General features: G+C 34.7%; 1 protein-coding gene across 4 annotated transcripts; it reads left to right on the top strand.

Annotated features, from left to right (window-relative positions):
• The first annotated feature begins 389 nt into the window (after positions 1 to 389).
• Positions 390 to 19474, top strand: LOC306884889 (four and a half LIM domains protein 3-like). Of its 4 annotated transcripts, none has more exons than XM_079441122.1 (7): positions 428 to 485; positions 1837 to 1911; positions 10445 to 10660; positions 12488 to 12662; positions 16031 to 16200; positions 16459 to 16645; positions 17316 to 19474. In XM_079441122.1, exons 3-7 carry the CDS (start codon positions 10505 to 10507, stop codon positions 17462 to 17464), a joined length of 837 nt encoding a protein of 278 aa, XP_079297248.1. In that variant the 5' UTR covers positions 428 to 485; positions 1837 to 1911; positions 10445 to 10504; the 3' UTR covers positions 17465 to 19474. The 4 variants fall into 4 exon arrangements, with proteins under 4 accessions (XP_079297247.1, XP_079297248.1, XP_079297249.1 ...); XM_079441123.1 differs by having other exon boundaries at positions 429 to 485; positions 12488 to 12614; positions 17316 to 19473; XM_079441121.1 differs by lacking the exon at positions 1837 to 1911 and having other exon boundaries at positions 390 to 485.
• Positions 19475 to 20678: the final 1204 nt, after the last annotated feature.

The following is a 20678-nucleotide window of genomic DNA, read 5'->3' as shown; positions in this document are numbered from 1 at the left end:
AGACTTTTGTTTTTGATCAAAAAATAAATAAAAAGACAGCCATACTAATAAAGTATATCACTTTTTGCAGTGTGGCTTTTAGGTTAAAGTAATGGGGAACTGTTCAAATTTTGAATTGTTGCTAATACAAGACATTTAAAATTAGAGACCATTGTTCCATTCAATTTATTCCTAAGATTTTTTACTTGGTCTTAAATTTAGCTTCATGAAACTTGCAGAAATCCTGTCAAATATTGTCTTTGAGCAAAATGTCTAAGTGTTGCTTTAAGAGTTTTTCCATAAAATGTCCATGTTCAGCTCAAAGCAGCTGAAGGTTTGGATGTTTGGTGTGTCAGATGTGGGTGGGCTGGGCTGAGAGTGCAAATGTCTTGCCCAGTGGGAGGACCAACTCCGTGTGATGTGCTTCATGGGAAAAACTGCAGTCTCTCAGACAGACTTTAAACACTGTGCACAGGGCCAGATCAGCTGGACGTTTCAACACCACGGTAAGATCTCAACTTACTGTAGAATAGGAAAAGAGCAGAATTATTCAGTTTTACAAGCTGAATTATAATATGTCTTCTAATAGCGTCTATAGGGAAAGCTTGCTATTGTTTTCTGGTCGATTAGTTTCAGTGGAAAGCGTGAGGTGTGTTTGATGTATTTACAGATGATCAAGTTCAATTTATTTATTTAAATGTTCATTTTATTTAATCATTTAGTTACTTTTTTCATTTTTTATTATTAAATTTTTTTACTAAAACTTATTCACTAGTACTGAATTTTTTCACTGGTCATTAATTTCTAATTAATATATATATATATATATAATGGACTATATATATTCTGTGGACCTCTGGTTTGAAAAGCTTGTTAAAGCAGCACTGATTTCATGCTGTTCATTTCCGCTACAGTACAGTAACTTTGGAATAGGCTCAAAGTAGTACAGTTTACATTTTCTATAAAACAATGACAGATTCATTGGACTGTGTGTGCGTCCGTGCGTGTGTGTATGGCACCCCAGGGGCTCGGCGAAAAAGGCAGCATTTTTGTCCGAAATACAGTAGATCACACACACTATATCTCTCTCTATTCTCACCAGTATTAAGATTGAATTTGCCCACACTTCTTTGTCCCCAGTGTCTTTTCTCATTCCCAGATTTACAAACAGCACTGTGGTGATACCAACCATACCATGCTATATTTAAACACACCATATTAAATGATTACCAAATTAATGTACATTTTCTCTCCTAAAACTATCCTATACCGAGCTCTACTCTGCTAAATGAGAACAATTAAAAATTATAAAGTTGCTTTAAAACAATGTGGGAAAAAAAGCTTGATTAAAATACCACAACACTGGTATTCCCATCTGATACCATCAATGTTTTGCCAAAGTAGAGTAATGTGTCTTAAGTTACACTACATGTAAATATAACTTGTTTTGCACCACTGCTGACCTTGATATTCCCTTGAAAGAACAAAGAGTGAGGATCAGATCAGTTAATCAGCTTTAGTGTTTGAAAACATTGGTCTTTGGGACTCAATCCACCAAAATAGTGACTGCTCTGAAACTGTTGTTGACCTGAAGGGAATTATGGCGCTCATTGCTGGTGCACATAAATTTGAGGGATGCAGTTTTGTGGACACTCACTGTTTCTGAGTAAGATTCATGGAGCCACAGTTGTGCTCAATGATGAATAGAAGAGCACTTTCCACTAAGGGCAGGATTTATAGACCTTACCGTAACTTCAACCGCTGGATCTGAATTGATTAATGAGGTTTAAAACCTTGTGGAAATTATTTGACTGTCCCTCTCCAGAGTGTTAATAAATTAGATGCACTTTCTTGCAGATGAATGCTACAAGAACTACCCAGGAACTCCGTGAAGAACTCTAGAAGTGAAAGACATTTAGGAAGACATTACAGGTCCTTATGAAGTTTTATTTTTTTAAGGTTCTCATTTATTAGGCTCAAATCATGAATTATAACACACTTGTTTTTAGCTTTGGTTTGTAACATTAAGGTTTGTACTCATAGAAATGACTAAAGTAGTCAAACATGTTCATTAGAAGGGGGTGACCCAATACTTTTGGCAATATAGTGTATTTTGAAGAATACTGGTAACCAAACAGTTTTGATTCCCATTGACTTCCATTGTAGTTTTTGTCCATATAATTGGAAGTCAGTGTTTTGTCATCCAACATTCTTTATGCAGAACACAAAAGAAGATATTTTGAAGAATTTTGGTACCCAAACACTTTTGGTTCCCATTGGCTTCCATTATATGGACCAAAATACAATGTAAGCCAATGGGAACCAAAACAATTTGGTTACCAATTTTCTTCAAAATATCTTTTACAATTAACAATTTATGTTCTGCAGTAGAAAGTAAGTCTTAGAAGAAGATATTTTGAAGAATGTTGGTAACCAAACAGTTTTGGTTCTTATATATACAAACATATGAAGGATGTCAATGGGAAACAAAATTGTTTGGTTACCAACATTCTTCAAAATATTTTAAGGTTTGGAACTACATAAGTAAATGATGAGAGGATTTATATTTTTAGAAGGTCTGTCTAATATGATATATAATTTAACAGACATTAACATAAGAATTAAGGCTGAATTAAGGCTATCATTTCTAATTGAGTGCACAATCAAATATGCCTAAAAGACTTCCAATGTGAATACTTTGGTATCCAAGGGGAAATGATCATTTAATGGCATAGTCATTTGAAGGTTCAGAGTCCAGAAGTACGTCATCACCGCCACAGTAACTCATTAAGCATGTATTATGGGACCACATGCTTGCAAACAACATGTGCGTAAAATATGTATTTGACCTAATTTTTGCTCTGTTACATACTGCAACGCTAACTTTAACACCTTTTTAAAGAGCTGTCTTATTTGGTTTCGTTAATGGCAGACATGGATGGAACATGGCATTATGGGAAGGTGCCAGTGAGGTAAACATGATGCTTGTTTATAGAGCAGGGTAAATATGGCTTGTAAAAGAGTAATTAAGACTAACATTGGTATTCATTCTCTATCTGCAAGCAAACTGCGGTGTCCGCACTCGCACGCCTCGATTTTTCCACCATCTAAGTGCATGATGTCACCAGTGACTTCCAGGCGTACAGTGAGTTTGGCACTTAATGGAATAGTTTCCACTCTTATCCAGCAAACACGTTATTATGGGGTCTGAACGGATGGGTGTAAATGGAGGTGGGGGGCTGTGACCACATCATGTTTTTGGTCTTTCTCCATGAGTAACTGGCAGAAATGCTGGTCTTCTAAGAACTCCATCTGGTTTTTCTGCCCGGAGAGTGGAATGTGCCATTTTTAGGCAGAAAAATGTCTTTGTTTGCCCTTTTTGAAACCATCAAATTCTTACCCAACCATGGCCCTGACCACAGAGGCATTCCCACAGGGTGGTACAGGGCACAGACACAATAGCTGGAGACATGCCAGTGAACACAAAATGCATTATAAAAAAATGAGCTCTTCAGACATCTTTTATAACAACAAAGGCAACTATTTACATGACTTTTTTGTTATATTTGTCTACTTAAATATTTTGATTAAACATATTCACTTAAATTGACTTAAACCTCATGTTGTGTTCCGGTTATTTTGACCAAAAGAGGATTTTCTTTTCCCTGAAAATGCTAGTTAATGGTATGGCTTTGGACTAAACCTTACTGACTTTGCTCACACAGGGTATAATAACAATTTATTTCACCTTGTTGTGGACTTCCCAGCCTGTACCAGTACAGGTTTTGCATTGTTTTTTTTTTAATTGACTGATCTTAGGCCTCATTGATCTGAGCTTATGCTCTAAAGACTGAATCCAAGATTTGGTTATAATGTACAATAACGAGATTTATGATTTAACAGCAATTTAAGAAGCTGCTCATTTTTGTCTAGGAACACCAAATTAGGTAATGGATCAGCAATGGTTTCAGTGCAGCGCGAGGGTTGAAATGTTGGCTTAGCTTGATTTCAATTTTGCCATAATTGGAGTGTTTTTGCTACAGCAAATTCATGTGGTATCTCCTTCTAATGTGGTATCTATCTCCTTTTTTTTAATCTTTTTGTTATTTTGTTTCATTTGAAAATATATCATTTTTTTCAGTGAAAGTGTTAGAACAATATGAACTGCAGTTTTATTGCAATATTTCAGTGTGTGTGATAATTGCCTGGGCATTTTTATGCAGTTTCCAATGTACTCCGGCCAATATACACTGTAATTATTCAAGTATTTATTATTGTTTTGAATTAGCTTTCATTTTTATATTTTCATTTTAATTTTTGTTTTGTGTTTTTGTAATTTAGTCTAACGTTTTTTGTTTTAATAAATATTTCTATTTAGTTTTAATTTAATTAAATTTTTAGTAATTGTAATACTTTTACATTTAAGTTTCAGTTAGTTGCCAAGACAACATTTCTAATTTATATTTAGGTTTTTTAAGTTTATAATTTAATATTTATATTTTTCAAATCTTTTATATTTTTGTATTATACAATGTTTTTTATTGTTTTAGATAAGAACACATGGTTTACATTTAAATTTATTCAGCAGACATTTATCCAAAGTGACCAACAACTGAAAAAAGCAATCGTTCAATTAAAAATGGGGAATGTTTATTGCATTTTGGCCTTTCATTTACGTGACATTAGGCTTTTTTGGGTGCCTGAAAACATTTCAAAGTGAACGTTTTTGGAAAAAGATATGAAACGATATGAGAAATGCAAAGCGCAAATGAGAAACTTTTCAGTTTTTAGTACATCATTGTTGTGGAAATGTACCCTAAGTGACTGTGCTATGCATTTTGCAAATGATTGTCTCAAATCTTTCTCTTAATGTTGAAGGATTTGTGCAATTATTTAGTTTGTAGTGTAAAATAATGCGTGATAATACATAATAATACATGAGTTCGTTATATTTAGCACATGGTTGTGTTAGTCAAATGATGTCTAAGATCAGTGTAGATGTGAGAGAAAACTTTTTGAGGAATACTTTCAGAATGCATGCAAGACTGGATAAGGAAAGCAATGCATTCCTTTCTCCTCACATAATAAAACCTGTCTGGTGTTTAAATGTTTAATAAGCATCATATGATGGTTGTGTTGTTTGCTAAACAGCAGAAGTTGGCTCTAACACGTCCCATGGCAGGAAGACACATTGTTCTTAAGAGTAAACAACCCTCCCAAGATCTCAACCAAGATATTAGACTCAGAATTAAATGTCTTTACGTACCCCAAATTGGTATTTATTCTCCAGACTGGAATTTGCACTTTAATCTGCACTAGTTTTGCTTTAATGACAGTTTGCTTCATTTCCCAGAATTCTTCGTTTTGCTTCCAAATCTTTCTCATTTTCCCAGTCTGACTTTTTCAGCTATAAAACTGGTCAGAAATATGGGAATTAATAGTTATACTTACTCTTTAACTATGGTATTTCTAAATATTTTATTAAGAAATGAATATATATATATATATTTATAGTTTGCTTAATTACATAGAATTCTTAATTTTGCCATTCTCACTTTTCCTGCTGTTTATTCTAATAAAATGAGTTCTTGTCATTTTATTCCCAAACCTACAAACTCACAGACTGAACATCTGTCAGAAATATGTGAAATGTTAAGTTTAACTACGAGTTTACACGCAAGTGGACATTAAGCAATTTTGTGGTACTCTAAATCTGGGCTACATTTAAAATCAACAAACAACACATTTTAATGTGTGGATGGATTCGTTTGGAATGACTTCAAAATGAAACAAAGCTTTAATAACATTGACATTTGGCCCGCAGGTGTTCAATAGCAATAATTTCATTGGCACATAGACCTCAGCAAACAAATAACTACCAGAGCGCACGCACACACTTAACCAGCTGGTTAATTTTCCACACACTGAACAATGGGGTTGGAAACTTTTGCAGTTGCTGAACAACATGTACTATGTGCTTCAATAAGTGTGAGTGATTTTGTGTAAAATTAAGAATTTATATTTTCTTCTCATAACACATGGTGCACTGAATAAGCTGGACTCCGGTACATTGAATACCTGTGGAAACCACATTCAAAGAAAGTTCTTGTTGTTCTAATTTTGGGTTTTACAGACCATTTAGCAGCGTGTTTCTTTGGAGACCTGCGGCTTAGGAAATATATGAGGTGGAACCAGAACAGAGACGCGTTTCCTGGATTTGCCATTGCATGGGGTCTTTGAAAGTCTGTACTGTTTTTGTATGGGCGGCATCACGAATCTAAGATCGTCTTGTTGATGAAGTGTGTGCATGTGGATTGGAAAATATTACTTGTTATGCAAAGTCGTTAATCTGCGACTTGTGGAAGCAGGTTTAATCATGTGGGAATGCTGTGGAATTTATTTGATTAGTTTTTCACCGATGTTCTGCTTTAGATGGCAGACTTAGGTAATGGAGAAAGTTATGTAGCATTATTTGGAATAAAATCACGTTTGATCTTTAGAAGATACGGTAGTTAATGAGAAAAAGAGGATACATTTAGTCTGAAATGTGATCAAAAACAAGCTTTTGTTGATTGAACATTAGTGTGGTGGCTTGGTTTGAAATGCAGTTCAAATCAGATTTTTGTTAATGCATGTCAGTCTGAATGATGAGATCTGATTTCATGTGGATTTTTTATTTTTTTTTATCATTCACTGTTTGACTGGTTGCAAACAGTTTGTATTTAATTAATCATATTTAAGAAAAAGTAGTGTAAAAACTGTCAAAGTGATTTTCAAACAGTTTTTAGTTCCAGACCTACTATAAGTCTAGAACAGGGGTCATCCTGGAGGGCCGGTGTCCTGCAGAGTTAAGCTCCAACTTGCCTCAACACACTTGCCTGGAAGTTTCAAGTATACCTAGTAATAGGACTGTGCAATTAAATCGAATTCGATTATCATGCGCACCGCGTCAGTAAAGCCGGTTCAGTGATTGGCAGAATTCGATTAATTGCACAGCCCTAGTAAGACCTTGATTCCACACTACCTAGTAAGACCACACTTCTTCAGGTGTGTTTGATTAGGGTTGGAGTTAAACTCTGCAGGGACACCGGCCCTCCAGGACCGAACTTGTTGACCCCTGGTCTAGAAGCTTTGTAAAAAAAATTTTTTTTTTTTTGTTTGTCTGGGGTTTTTTTAATAGAAAATGTGAGATCTGTTGAGGTCTGTGTTAATTTTTCCAGGTCTTTTCCATTCAGTCATTTTGTGAAAGGTAATACTATGGCTCAGACACACAGACACTCTTTTGTGAGATGTTGTCTGTTAAAATCTGACATGTCTAACATGGCGAGACACACATTCTCTGGTATGTTAGTGTAGTAGGAAAGTGTCACCTATTATCTGAGAACTGGGCTACTTGGAATGATTCCCACATTCCCTTCATCTTTCTGCGTAAACTATACACGGGTACATCTCACGGGTTTGAAATGACATGAGGGTGAGTAATTAATGACAGAATTTTCATTTTTGGATGAGCTATCTCTTTAAGTTTGCATTTTATTTTTATTTTTTATCTTATTTTATTCATTTATTTATTTTTTATTATGTATGAGTTGGACCAGTTTGTGAACTGCCTTAAATGTGCATCCTGTAAACTCCCTCGTTGTTGTGTTTTATGTTTATTTTACTATATTTTTGTTTTAATTTTTGTACATTTTTATTTTACTTTATTTATGGAGGTGTTGGACTGGATGTTGGAGCAGAACTGCTTTAAGTGTGCATTTTTATTTTTATTATGGATGACTTGTACATCTTTACGGAAGTGTATTGCATTCACTTGAGGAAATAAAAATCTACTCTGTTTTTCTGAATTAACGAGTTAATTATCTCAGAATTACAAGATAATTTTTCATAAAAAAAGTTTTTGCTCTGTTTTTCTGAATTAACGAGTTATCTCAGAATTACGAGATCATTTTTAATGAAAAAAAAAAGTTTTTGCTCTGTTTTTCTGAATTAATGACTTAATTATCTCGTAATTCTGAGATAATTAACTCGTTAATTCAGAAAAACAGAGTAGATTTTTTTTCCTCAAGTGAATGCAATACGCTTCCGTACATCTTTATTTTTTTTCTCACCTTTATTTATATAGCGCTTTTAACAATACAGATTGTGTCAAAGCACTTAACAGTATCAAATTGGAAGATAGACTGTCAGTAATGTACAATAATAAGATTAAACATTAAATTTTCAGTTAAAGGCATTTCATAATTGAATCCAGAGATGTCATTGTCTAGCTCAGTTTAGTTTAAATAGTATCTGTGCAATCAAATTGACGATAATCGCTAGAAATTAAGTGTCCCCTTATTTGATTATTTTGTTTTATTTTTTTGCAATTTATGAATCAGCTGGACCATATAGTGAACTTTAAGTGCGTGTCATACATGTAAACTCCCATAGTAGTGTTCGGTATAAGTGGGAGTTATTTTATTTTATTTTATTCAATGAATGAGTTCGGTAGTGTTTGAAAAGCATCCCACCCCATGATGTTGGTTGATGTCCAGAGTGAGCAGAGCTGGACTCTAGATAAAGAAGTAGTTCTAATATACAATATTTACCATTGTGCCACATGGTTTGGTCACTACATAATTCCCATATTTCCATTTGTGTTATTTTTGTGTGTGTTAGTTTTGCTGTCTTGACTAGTACTGCACAATGTGGAAAAGAATATGACAGTGTGTCCAAACATTTGACTGCCAAACCTCTCGATCCTCATGAAGGAATCTTCTGTTGTTTATATCAAGCGTCTTGCACTGCACTGCTATCGTCATTTCTCAACAAAAACAATATGGTTTTGGGGGAATGTAAGCATGATTCATAACTACTTCCAGTTTACAGGGCCGTTGGCTCATTTGGGGGTGAGAACAGGATGTGAAAGAGGGGGAGACCGCGCTATCACTGTCATAAAAGGGAGTTCTGATGTTTTCTTACCCCTGGGGAGTTTTACATCTCATTAGATCCGCATGTTCTACAATCAGAAAGACTCCCACAAAGAATGCCAGAGCAAAGCAGGAATTACAGTGGGTCAATTGATGCAGGCAGAGAAAAACTACACACTTTATTGAGTTTGCCATTTACTTGTTATATTGAATTCCTACCGTATGTTTTTAATCATATGGTAAAGGCCATTTAGGTTTTCAACCTTCTTCATTAGAACTTGATTCCCCCAAAATAATCAAAATAAAAAGTTAAAAGGAACTAAATGAAGTAAGATGAATGAAGCTTATCTTGTGATAACGACTGGTTAAATACATTATTCTGTTATTTCACAATTATTATATATATATGGACATTGAAATGTTCATATCAGTATAATTTATTTCATTATATGAGAATTAAATGAACACAGTATTTGTGTGCCAGAGGTTTAATACAAAATATTGTGTGCATCTTTATTTAATTTTATTTATTAATTAAGTTGGACCAGATAATGAAATGCTTTAAGTGTGCATATTTTCATTTTTTTTTTCGTTTTAAATTTTATTTTATTATTTTATTGTCGTATTTTATTTAATTTAACATAATTGTATAAATTTTTTAGAGTTTAGTTTTAAGCATTTTATTTTGTGATAATGTCTGGTTAAATACTGAAATATTGACATTAAAATGTTCGTATGAATTGAAATGTTCAATATGTGAGAAAAAAAAAACTGACATTTTTCTAACGCACTAAATGCGGGTTAAATGACTAGTGCATTTGTTAAATGGTTTTATCCAAAAATGCTTTTTCTTTTAAAAATCCCAGGTGATCTTAAACCGAATAGTTCATCAATACATGTTTTAGCATGTTGCTAAAAACGATGCTTGTTTTCATAATCTTGAACTACATGCCTCTGCATTGACTTCATCCCACCTTGTATGCTTTCTCGTTGAATATCCAGTTTTGCTCTGAAATGCATCACATTATGCGTCACATTACAGAAGTTAAATTGGATTGTGAATGGCATTTCAGTTTGTAGAGAGGAGTTAGAGGAGATTTGTTGCATTTTCAGTGTGGGAATCTTTTTATTCTCACGCCCTGTCCAGGACACACACAGTTATGATCACATATTTAACACACACATATAGAATGACCACTTGTTTCCCCACTGGATCCTGATGACCGTCTTATCCGTTTAATCAGAGATAACAGACTAGACTCAGATCCCTAGTGTGTCTTTTGGCAGGCTCCCTTGCTCTCTGTCTTACTTTCATTCTCTCGACACACACAGAGTAGGCCTATTTAATTTAAATTTACACCGGTCATTTAATTAGAAACCTTCAGGCCTACTGTGATGAAAGAATTACAGCTGATTACAAATCAAAACAGATTCCTCTTTGATTACAGGCTATATAAATTGCACGGCACTTTCTGATGTGGCAAGACTCTCTTTAGCACAGCTCACAGCTAATTACTCAATGACAACTTTCTTTAAATCTTGTTTTGCTTTAGGCCTAGAGTGCTTCTCAATCTGTTGACTGTGCTGCATGAGTCAGAGAGGAGTGGAGCGTCATGTCAGAGCCGTTCGACTGTGACAGCTGTAAGGAGTCTCTGTACGGCAGGAAATACATCCAGGTGGATGACGTTCCCCACTGCGTCCCCTGTTACGACCGTCTGTACGCAAACACCTGCCAGGAGTGCAAAGAGCTCATCGAACACAATTCACGGGTGAGTGCTTTAGGTATCAGCATCTATGGGATTCAATTACAGTATGATAGAAATTGAATGAATTTGGCTATGAATTTTAGTATGGTATATTTAAAAAAAAAAAGGTTATTATTGGATTATTTTACCTAAATAATTATATAAAATATTACAGAATATATTAGATATTATTGTAATTTTTATAAAAAATGTATCAATAATATATATGAATAAAAACATATTTTTATTTAATGTTTAGACACACCCATTTAGAATTTTATAATAATCCATAATATTTATAAGAACCTTTGGAGTACCATTTATTTTACCTAATTAATTAACACATTTTATTATATATATATATATATATATATATATATATATATATATATATATATATATATATATATATATATATATAATATTACATTAAATAATGTGTGTTTGTGTGTGCATTAATTAATATATAAATATATATTTTAATTCATTAATATTTATTTATATTCAAACAATTTTGAAAATTTTTAATACATTTGAGTAACAATTATTTTACCTATAATACACACACACACACACACACATATATATATATATATATACATATACATACACATGGTATTTTATATTTTATTTTATTTACAATTTACAATTATGCATTTTTACCTTGGAGTACAATGATGAATAAATTTCAGTACTTAAGTTTTCAAAGTACCATAATATTAACATGTGATACCATCACTGTACCATGGAACCTCCACAATTCGTTTTGTATGGGTTTAAAGCCTTGTAGTACCATGCAAATATTATGGCAATCATTTATTACCATGGTATTTTTCATATGGTTTATATCTGATACCAGCACAAACTTCCATGGTATTTTTAAACAATCGATTGCATTCCGTCCACTTTTATTATAATTAAGTGTTTGTGTTCATATATTTTATGATTGTTCTTGAGTGAGTTTACACACAGAGAAGTAAATTCACTACACCATTTACAGATGATGCATATCATTCGTCATAGATTTGCATCCTCAAAGCTGGTCAAGGTCACGGTCACGGTCACGCGCGACAGAGAAGTGAAGCAGATGGCCAATGAAAACAGAGCAGGCCACAGACGCCAAAGCGCACCGCTCACTGTCTGAGTTATAGATCCACTGGGAGAAATACACACTACATAAATACTAATACTCGCTTGCTCTCTTTCTGTGTTTTCCTTCATCTTTCTTCATCAGTCATCTGCAGATTTGAATTCCATCTAATCTAATTTGATTCAGCTTCATCAACTTCATCAACATACATCAACAGATCTAGTATACATAGAGACGGTGAGGTCAGATGTGATTTCTCACATCTTTACTGGAAGGCCTTGAGTGTGTAAAACACAAGAAGCTTCTGTTCTGTGTTCTGTATTAACGGCCGTCTGATCTTTGAGAGCTTGGATCAGTAGCAAAGCATGTCTTTTTATTACGTAAAGGTCTCGAACTATTCCTTTCATGGTAGTGGAAATGACAGAGAACAGCAAGATCTGTTTTGCTTCAACTTCCTGCACAAGCAGCTGCGTCAACTCATTTCACCTTTCGTTCAGCTGTGCAGGGACCTTTGACTCACAGTTTGATGACGTAACTGATTCAATGGAGTAAAATGCACATTTCTATGGACTAACAGGTTCTAGTATCCTGAAAGCAACATGCCATGGCTACTTTCTCCAACTGTCCATGATTTTCAGTCTCATGCACTGTTACAAGCGCTAAACTAAATTCAATAAACCAAGTATTGCATGCTTTAAATAATTAATGTAATTTATATTTGAACTGACATATGTATATGTTGCTGTGCTGTCTGTTTTCAGGAGCTATATTATGAGGACAGGCATTATCACGAACACTGTTTCCGCTGCTCGCGCTGTAGACGTTCGCTGGCGGACGAGCCGTTCACCTGTCAGGAAGACGCCCTGGTGTGTAACGACTGTTACTGCAGTGAGTTTTCATCTAAATGTGTGGCCTGCAGGAAGACTGTGATGCCAGGTACAGTTCCTAAACACACATGCATATGCTGTTTTATATACACTACCATTCAAAAGTTTGAGGTCAGTAAGATTTTTTTTTTTTTTCTAAATAAATTGTTTTATTCAGCAGCTATATGTTAAATTAACCAAAAGCGACAGAGAAGACATTTATAATGTTACAAAAGATTTCTATTTTAAATGAATGGTGAGATTTTGAAATGTATATTCATCAAAGAATCCTTAAAAAAAAAATCACAGTTTCCACCAAAATATGTAAGTTTTCTATGTAAGCTTTTTTCTTCCATGGATTTTAAAAAGTAATTGCGACTTTTTATTTCACAATTCTGACTTTCTTTCTCACGAAGGTGTGTTTGCATCTCACAATTATGACTTTTTCCTCAGAATTGCAACTTATGACCTCGCAAATGTGAGTTTATCGAACAATTCTGAGGGAAAAAATATAAACTCCGAATTGCGAGAACGTCTATAAACACGCAACTGCATGAAATAAACTCACAGTTCTGTGAAAATAAAAGAATTGTGAAATATAAACTTGGAATTGTAAGTAAAAAAGTCAGAATTGTGTGATTTAAAAAAAGTTGCAATTACATTTTTTCATTATTATTATTATTATTCTGTAGCGGAAATGGGCTTCCATAGTTTTCAACATTGATAATAACAAAAATGTTTCTTGATCATCAAATCAGTATATTAGAATGATTTCTAAAGGATCATGTGACTCTGAAGACTGGCGCAATAATGCTGAAAATTCAGTTTTGCATTACAAGAATAAATTACATTTGAAAATTTATTGTAACAGAAAACAGTTATTTAAATTGTAATAATATAATAACGAGACTTCATTCAAAAACCTGAAAACATCTTACAATATCAGATAGACAGACAGACAGACAGACAGACAGACAGATAGATAGATAGATAGATAGATAGATAGATAGATAGATAGATAGATAGATAGATAGATAGATAGATAGATAGATAGACAGACAGACAGACAGACAGACAGACAGACAGACAGATAGACAGATAAATAGACAGATAGATAGATAGACAGACAGACAGACAGACAGACATATAGACAGATAGACAGATAGACAGACAGACAGACAGACATATAGACAGATAGACAGACAGACAGACAGACAGACAGACATATAGACAGATAGACAGATAGACAGACAGACAGTCAGACAGATAGATAGACAGATAGATAGATAGACAGATAGACAGATAGACAGACAGACAGACAGACAGACATATAGACAGATAGACAGATAGACAGACAGACAGACAGACAGACATATAGACAGACAGACAGACAGACAGACAGACAGACAGACAGACAGACAGACAGATAGATAGATAGATAGATAGATAGATAGATAGATAGATAGATAGATAGATAGATAGATAGATAGATAGATAGATAGATAGATAGATAGATAGATAGATAGATAGATAGATAGATAGATTAAAAATTGACACTTAAGACTGGTTTTCTGGTCCAGGGTCACATTTGGCTATTGTGTGAACGTCCCAAGCATCACAACTGTCTTTCATGTAAAGACCACAAACATATACACAACAAATATGAAATCTTTCAGATGTAATCCTTCAGGAAATGAAGTTGAAGTGTTTCTCACCCTGGCAATTAAAGCAGAAACTGAGTTAATGAGTTTTGATTGTGCATCAGGGTGCAGCAGTAGAGATGTGACAGTGTGATTACAGACACGCTCAGCTGAGAGAGACAGCCTCCGGCCACACTCGTGCACACGCCTGCAGGTCTAACGCCAACACTCAGGCATTACGTTACCCATAATTACACTCCGCCGCCTGCCTCTGTCTCTCTGGAACTTTTCAGAAACAAATAAGAGATGGGGAATGTTCCAAAAGGATAAAATTACAAACTGAAAATGGCAGATCTCTCCTCCCTCGTTCAAAACAGACCGGCCGTCTCAGTCCCTCTCTGGGCTCATTTTCACACCCATTCTCAGTCATTATACACAGATCAGGTGAACCGTTTCCCCGCTAAACCTGTATGTTGCATCTGCAGCTTATATATTTCCAGATTCTACATGCATTTTTATTGAAATACCAGCCATTGCGCCATTTCCAGCCTACGATTTTGGCACGCCTCAAACAAAACTCCCACACAGGAGGCTTTTGTAGATCTAGGGCAGTTCAGGCCCAAGTGTACGCAAAGTTGTGTAGCATGACATCATGTGTAGCTTTAGCTTTGTACTTGCTAGTTACTTATCGGACACGATCAGCCACACGCAATTAAAAGCACTTGAGGAAAACCTGTAGTCAATAAACAGGGGAGGCTGTTTTTCAGAGGAAATCAGGTAAAGGCACATTCACTGATTGTGCAATGATGCAACAAGCTAAAACATATGAAAGCTATTAAATAAGGTTTAACTTTTATGGCTTTCAGTTTGTGTCTGTTATGTTTGAGTCTAATCTAGATGCTAGTACTTTTACTACGGTATAGTATTTTTAAATTCATTTTAATATTTCATAATAGTATTACTATTATATTGATTCTTTTTAGTTTGTTTTAGCTTCTATTTATCTCGCAGTCTGACTTTTTTTCTCCGAATTGAAACATTGCATCTCACAATTTCCACTAATGAGCTCACAATTGTGACTTTATATCATACAATTCTGAGGAAAAAATAGAATTAGAGATATAAACACATAATTGCAGAAAATGTACAATTGTGTGAAAAAAGTCAGAATTGTGAGATTTAAAAAAAAAGGTTGCAATTACATTTTTTTTTCTGTTGCAGAAATGGGCTTCCATAGTTTTAACACTGATAATAATAAATGTTTTTGAGCAGCAAATCATTATATTACAATAATTTTTGGAGGATATTGTGAAACTGAAGACTGCAGTAATGGAGTAAAATTCAGCTTTGCTTCACAGGAATAAATACATTTTTTACAACATATTCAAACAGAAACATTTCAACACTGCAATGTACTTCTGAGAATGGAAAAACATTAATATTAAAAAATATTATATTTAAAATATGAATGACTCATCTTTTAGTAGTTTTTGTAATTTTTAGCTACTTATTTCTCAGTACAAATATCTGATGTTTGCAACAATATCTTTTAAATTGAGATGGATATTTTATTTTATTTTTTACTTGGTTTTAACTTGTTTTTTCTTGTTCATCTCGTTTTATCAAATTAATCTTGTTTCGAAGCATTTTAAGATATGTTAACTGGGCAAAAATACATGTTTTGAAGAGCTCCCATTAGTTAAATGCTTTGCTTAATATAGACATTGTATTCTCAATGTAGGCAATGTGTTTAAGAGTTTGTTTTATAGTTTAATATGAAATGCTTTCGATCTCTCAGGGTCCAAGCGGCTGGAGTATGGAGGTTGCGTGTGGCACGAGGAATGCTTTGTTTGTTGTGGTTGTGAGCAGCCCATCGGCGGCCAGTCGTTCATCCCAGATAAGGGCGAGTATTACTGCGTGCCCTGTTACGAGGGACGATTCGCCCCGCGCTGCGCCCACTGCAAACAGGTGCGATGAAAACTGTCAAGAAAGGCATTGATGGTTCCATGAAGAACCTTTAAAAAAGGATCATTAAAATGTTCTTCACACTATTAAAAAAAATGGTTCTTCTATGGTATCACTGTGAAAACTCCCTTTTGGAGCCATTATATCAAAGAGTGCATATGGTTATAATATTAATCTAAATATTGAGTATTGTGTTTATTCCATTGCCAACCTTTAAATCATAGTGAATTAAAGTGTTTTTATTGATCTTCTCTCTTCCAGATCTTGGTTCAGGGTGGTGTTACATATAGAGACGAGCCCTGGCATAAAGAATGTTTCTTGTGTACGGGTTGTAAAGTGCAGCTCGCCGGACAGCCTTTCACGACACAGGGTGAAGATCCATACTGTGTGAAGTGCTTCGGCAACCTGTACGCCCAAAAATGCTCTGCCTGTGACAAACCCATCACAGGTCAGTGTGTGTTGGTGTGTCTCTTATAACAAGAGCGCTCTTCATTACCAGTCCCTACAGCTGCTAACAGAAATGCTTTGTAAGAAACAAGAGACAGTTGTCACATAACAGGGTCATGTGTTTAGAGGCAGATGGTTCTTTCACAATGTTGAGACAGTCTGAAATAGTTTTGCTTGATAGTTGAGAACCCAAGAGTCTAACATCCACCGGGTCGTGAACTATAAGTCAAGACGGGGTCAAATATCTAGACTGTTTATATGTTTTAATATCTTAAAGTGATACTAACCTCAGAGCAAGTTCTGAAAAAGTTGTGTTTGCAGAGATTTTTTTTCATAAACGTTATATCCTGAAATTAGTCTTTTTTTCACTCCGTTGAGCAAGTTTTGATGTTGTTAGTGAAATTCACAGCTATAAGGTGATCATCTGTAACCATGAGAACTAACCCTAACTCACAACACTATATGCAATAAATATTTCAAAATATGAATAAAACAGATGAATAATCAATATGGAAAATTCATATTAATACAGTGCCCTGTTTTTTACTGACTTATTATCGTGTAATCCTTTCAGTCTTTAGAAAATATTTAATGTTTAATCATGACCGTGGTGTTTTAGAGATTGAAGAGACCACTCATCACAAAAGAATACCTCTGAATCTTTTCCTCAGGTTTTGGAGAAGGGAAGTACATCTCGTTTGAGGAGCGTCAGTGGCATCAGCCGTGTTTTAAGTGCTCCGAGTGTTCGGTGTCTCTGGTTGGAGCAGGATTCTTCCCAGACGGAGCAAAGATTCTCTGCAAAAGCTGCAATGCCAAATAACCCACAACTGCTTCTTTTAAATGTGCTAAAGCTGATTGTGAACAGACCTTTGTGTAATATAAACACATTTCTGAAATAACCATTTAAACATGAAATGTATGATGTACATTAATGTTTTGGTGTTACATTCTCCCAAATCTGGGTGTTAAAAATTTCTAAACTAGAACATGTTTGATCAGGTTGATGCATTTTATAGTTTATAAACTCAAATCATTTGAACCAAGCATGCGTAAATGCCAAAGTCTCAGTTTCCTGAGATGCTGTTTTTGTCATTAGTCTTTTGAATTTACATTTGAGTAATTTTCCATGTGTTTGCATAAACTTCAGGCCTTTTAAAATAAGGACTGAATCATGTAATGATGCATATTGACAGAATATGTTGTTGGTTAAACAGTGAATTATTTTAATGCACCAATGCATGCTTTTAATAATTCTCACAAGAAATATTCACATATTAATTCCTATTTGTTGCTTTCAAACAAATATTTTTGATGGTTTTTACAGATGTTTGATGCATTTTTGCACATGAATGCCTTCTGTAAAACTGCTCCTGCTGTTGTATTTCCTGTCATAAAGATGTTTGTAACATATATATGAGAACTTTCAAATATCATTTAAGGTTCAGTCAGATTATGTTTTCCAAAAAGCATGGATTTAAGTAACTAATTAATACACTGTCTGAAACGAATTTTCAATATTTTTTATTTTATTTTCATGTACGGGGCATTTATGTGAGTACATTTCTGTGATAGAAGATGTAAAGGTTCAACTAATCTGGCATATACAGTATCATGCCACCCTAACATTGCACTTTCTGTCTCCTAACGACAACGGACAAGTCCTCCATGTGAAGGAAATTCTAATATTTGCTTTTAGTTATGCTTGATTTTAAATCTCGTGTGAAACTTTTATTTTTACTTCACTCTTTGCCCCTTTACCAGATGCCAAATTTCTGGTAAATGTTTTTCCCAAATAAGGGCACACAGCCCTAAACATTAGGATGGAATTTTCTAAAATGATTGATGCCAGAAGGTTTTTCATCGCAGGTAGTTGAAGCACAAAGAGTAGGAAGTACAGGTGGTAGCTTAGTGTGGGTGTAGTGGTCCAGCAGCTCAACACTTGAACAATGTCACACACACATCCAGTGGAAAATATGGACCGATGGAGACTGTGATCCTTAAAAGGTGATGGTCTGTGATATTAAGGTTTTCCAAGAAATGCCTTCATGACTTTTCATTAGATACAAAATATCAGATCTATTGTCTGTACAAATGCTTTTGTCTTCACTAACTCCACATTTCTTTTAATCGTCTGATGTTTCGGTGTTTTTTAGTGGATATATGAACCCCTTCAAGTTCACACAAGTGTCTAGCAGGTGTAGAGAATCACATTAACTATCAACACCAAACACTAACATCCAACAACCACAAACACTAGAAAACACTAATTTTACTGTTTTATTATTTAAAACAAATGCAGCTTGGTTTGATATTTTGTTATATAATGCAATGACAATCATATCATTTTTAAGAGTACAAATATAGCCTATTTTACCTCAAGAGGTCCAGAAACAAAAATATGAGGATGAAAAACATGAGCAGACATAATCTTTCCAACCTTCTTTAAAAACATTCATCTGTAGATGTTAGTTTAAAAATTTCTCATGACTCTCCTCTTAGATGCAGTTGACCCTGTTTATAGAAATATGAAAATTGCGCCTTAGTTTGTCCCAGGAGAGAGTCTGGGTCCTAATCAAGCTGTACTCTGGGGTTTTTGGTTATATCTTGTGTCCTAATCCTCAGCGGACGAAACATTTCTCCTGCTATCTCTGTTAAAACCACCATTATTATACAATTTATTTTATAATTTCTTAATGTTACCTGGTTTTCCATGACTGTATGAATCTGTTTACAGTATATAGTGCCACCTAATGAACATTAGCTGTAAGTGTGTCATTTGTGCATCAATAGTGTTACAAAATACGATAAATAATAAATAGTTGTAAGCTGTAAAAAGTGATTTACTGAAAATATTTCCTTGGCTATGCCTCAAATTTCATTAAGTGCATATATTTAAATTTCCGGTGTCACAGTCAATTACAAAACATTACATCATGCTAATAACTGGGGGCCTGATTGCTGTGATAATAATTTGATAGAGGCGATTCGTTCCTGAATGAATCTTTTTGAGCAAATGCCAGCACTAAAACACAGGCTGATGGTCTGACTGGAACAAATACATATAAGCAGACTGAAATAAACTAATATTTAAATTAATATTCATTTAATTTATTTTAAACTCACTTCTCTGACTTCTGCTGAATGTTTGATGTCTTGAATCTTCTGGATCATCTTCTGCACGTCTTTCTGTGTCATCATCAGAACAAAACAGACACATTTATAACAGAGATTTACTGTTTTCTGAGGAAACTTACAATATCTTATCATTATGAAATTTCACAAGATCAATCAAACAAACCCTTTAAAAGCAGGTTTGTTAGTATCAATATACACTCACCTAAAGGATTATTAGGAACACCATACTAATACTGTGTTTGACCCCCTTTCGCCTTCAGAACTGCCTTAATTCTACGTGGCATTGATTCAACAAGGTGCTGAAAGCATTCTTTAGAAATGTTGGCCCATATTGATAGGATAGCATCTTGCAGTTGATGGAGATTTGTGGGATGCACATCCAGGGCACGAAGCTCCCGTTCCACCACATCCCAAAGATGCTCTATTGGGTTGAGATCTGGTGACTGTGGGGGCCATTTTATTACAGTGAACTCATTGTCATGTTCAAGAAACCAATTTGAAATGATTCGAGCTTTGTGACATGGTGCATTATCCTGCTGGAAGTAGCCATCAGAGGATGGGTACATGGTGGTCATAAAGGGATGGACATGGTCAGAAACACTGCTCAGGTAGGCCGTGGCATTTAAACGATGCCCAATTGGCACTAAGGGGCCTAAAGTGTGCCAAGAAAACATCCCCCACACCATTACACCACCACCACCAGCCTGCACAGTGGTAACAAGGCATGATGGATCCATGTTCTCATTCTGTTTACGCCAAATTCTGACTCTACCATCTGAATGTCTCAACAGAAATCGAGACTCATCAGACCAGGCAACATTTTTCCAGTCTTCAACCGTCCAATTTTGGTGAGCTCGTGCAAATTGTAGCCTCTTTTTCCTATTTGTAGAGGATATGAG

The sequence above is a fragment of the Barbus barbus genome (assembly GCF_936440315.1).
Source record: "Barbus barbus genome assembly, chromosome: 19".
NCBI lineage: Eukaryota > Metazoa > Chordata > Actinopteri > Cypriniformes > Cyprinidae > Barbus > Barbus barbus.
The sequence above is the reverse complement of the archived record's forward strand: the minus strand, read 5'-3'. Positions and strand labels throughout refer to the sequence as shown.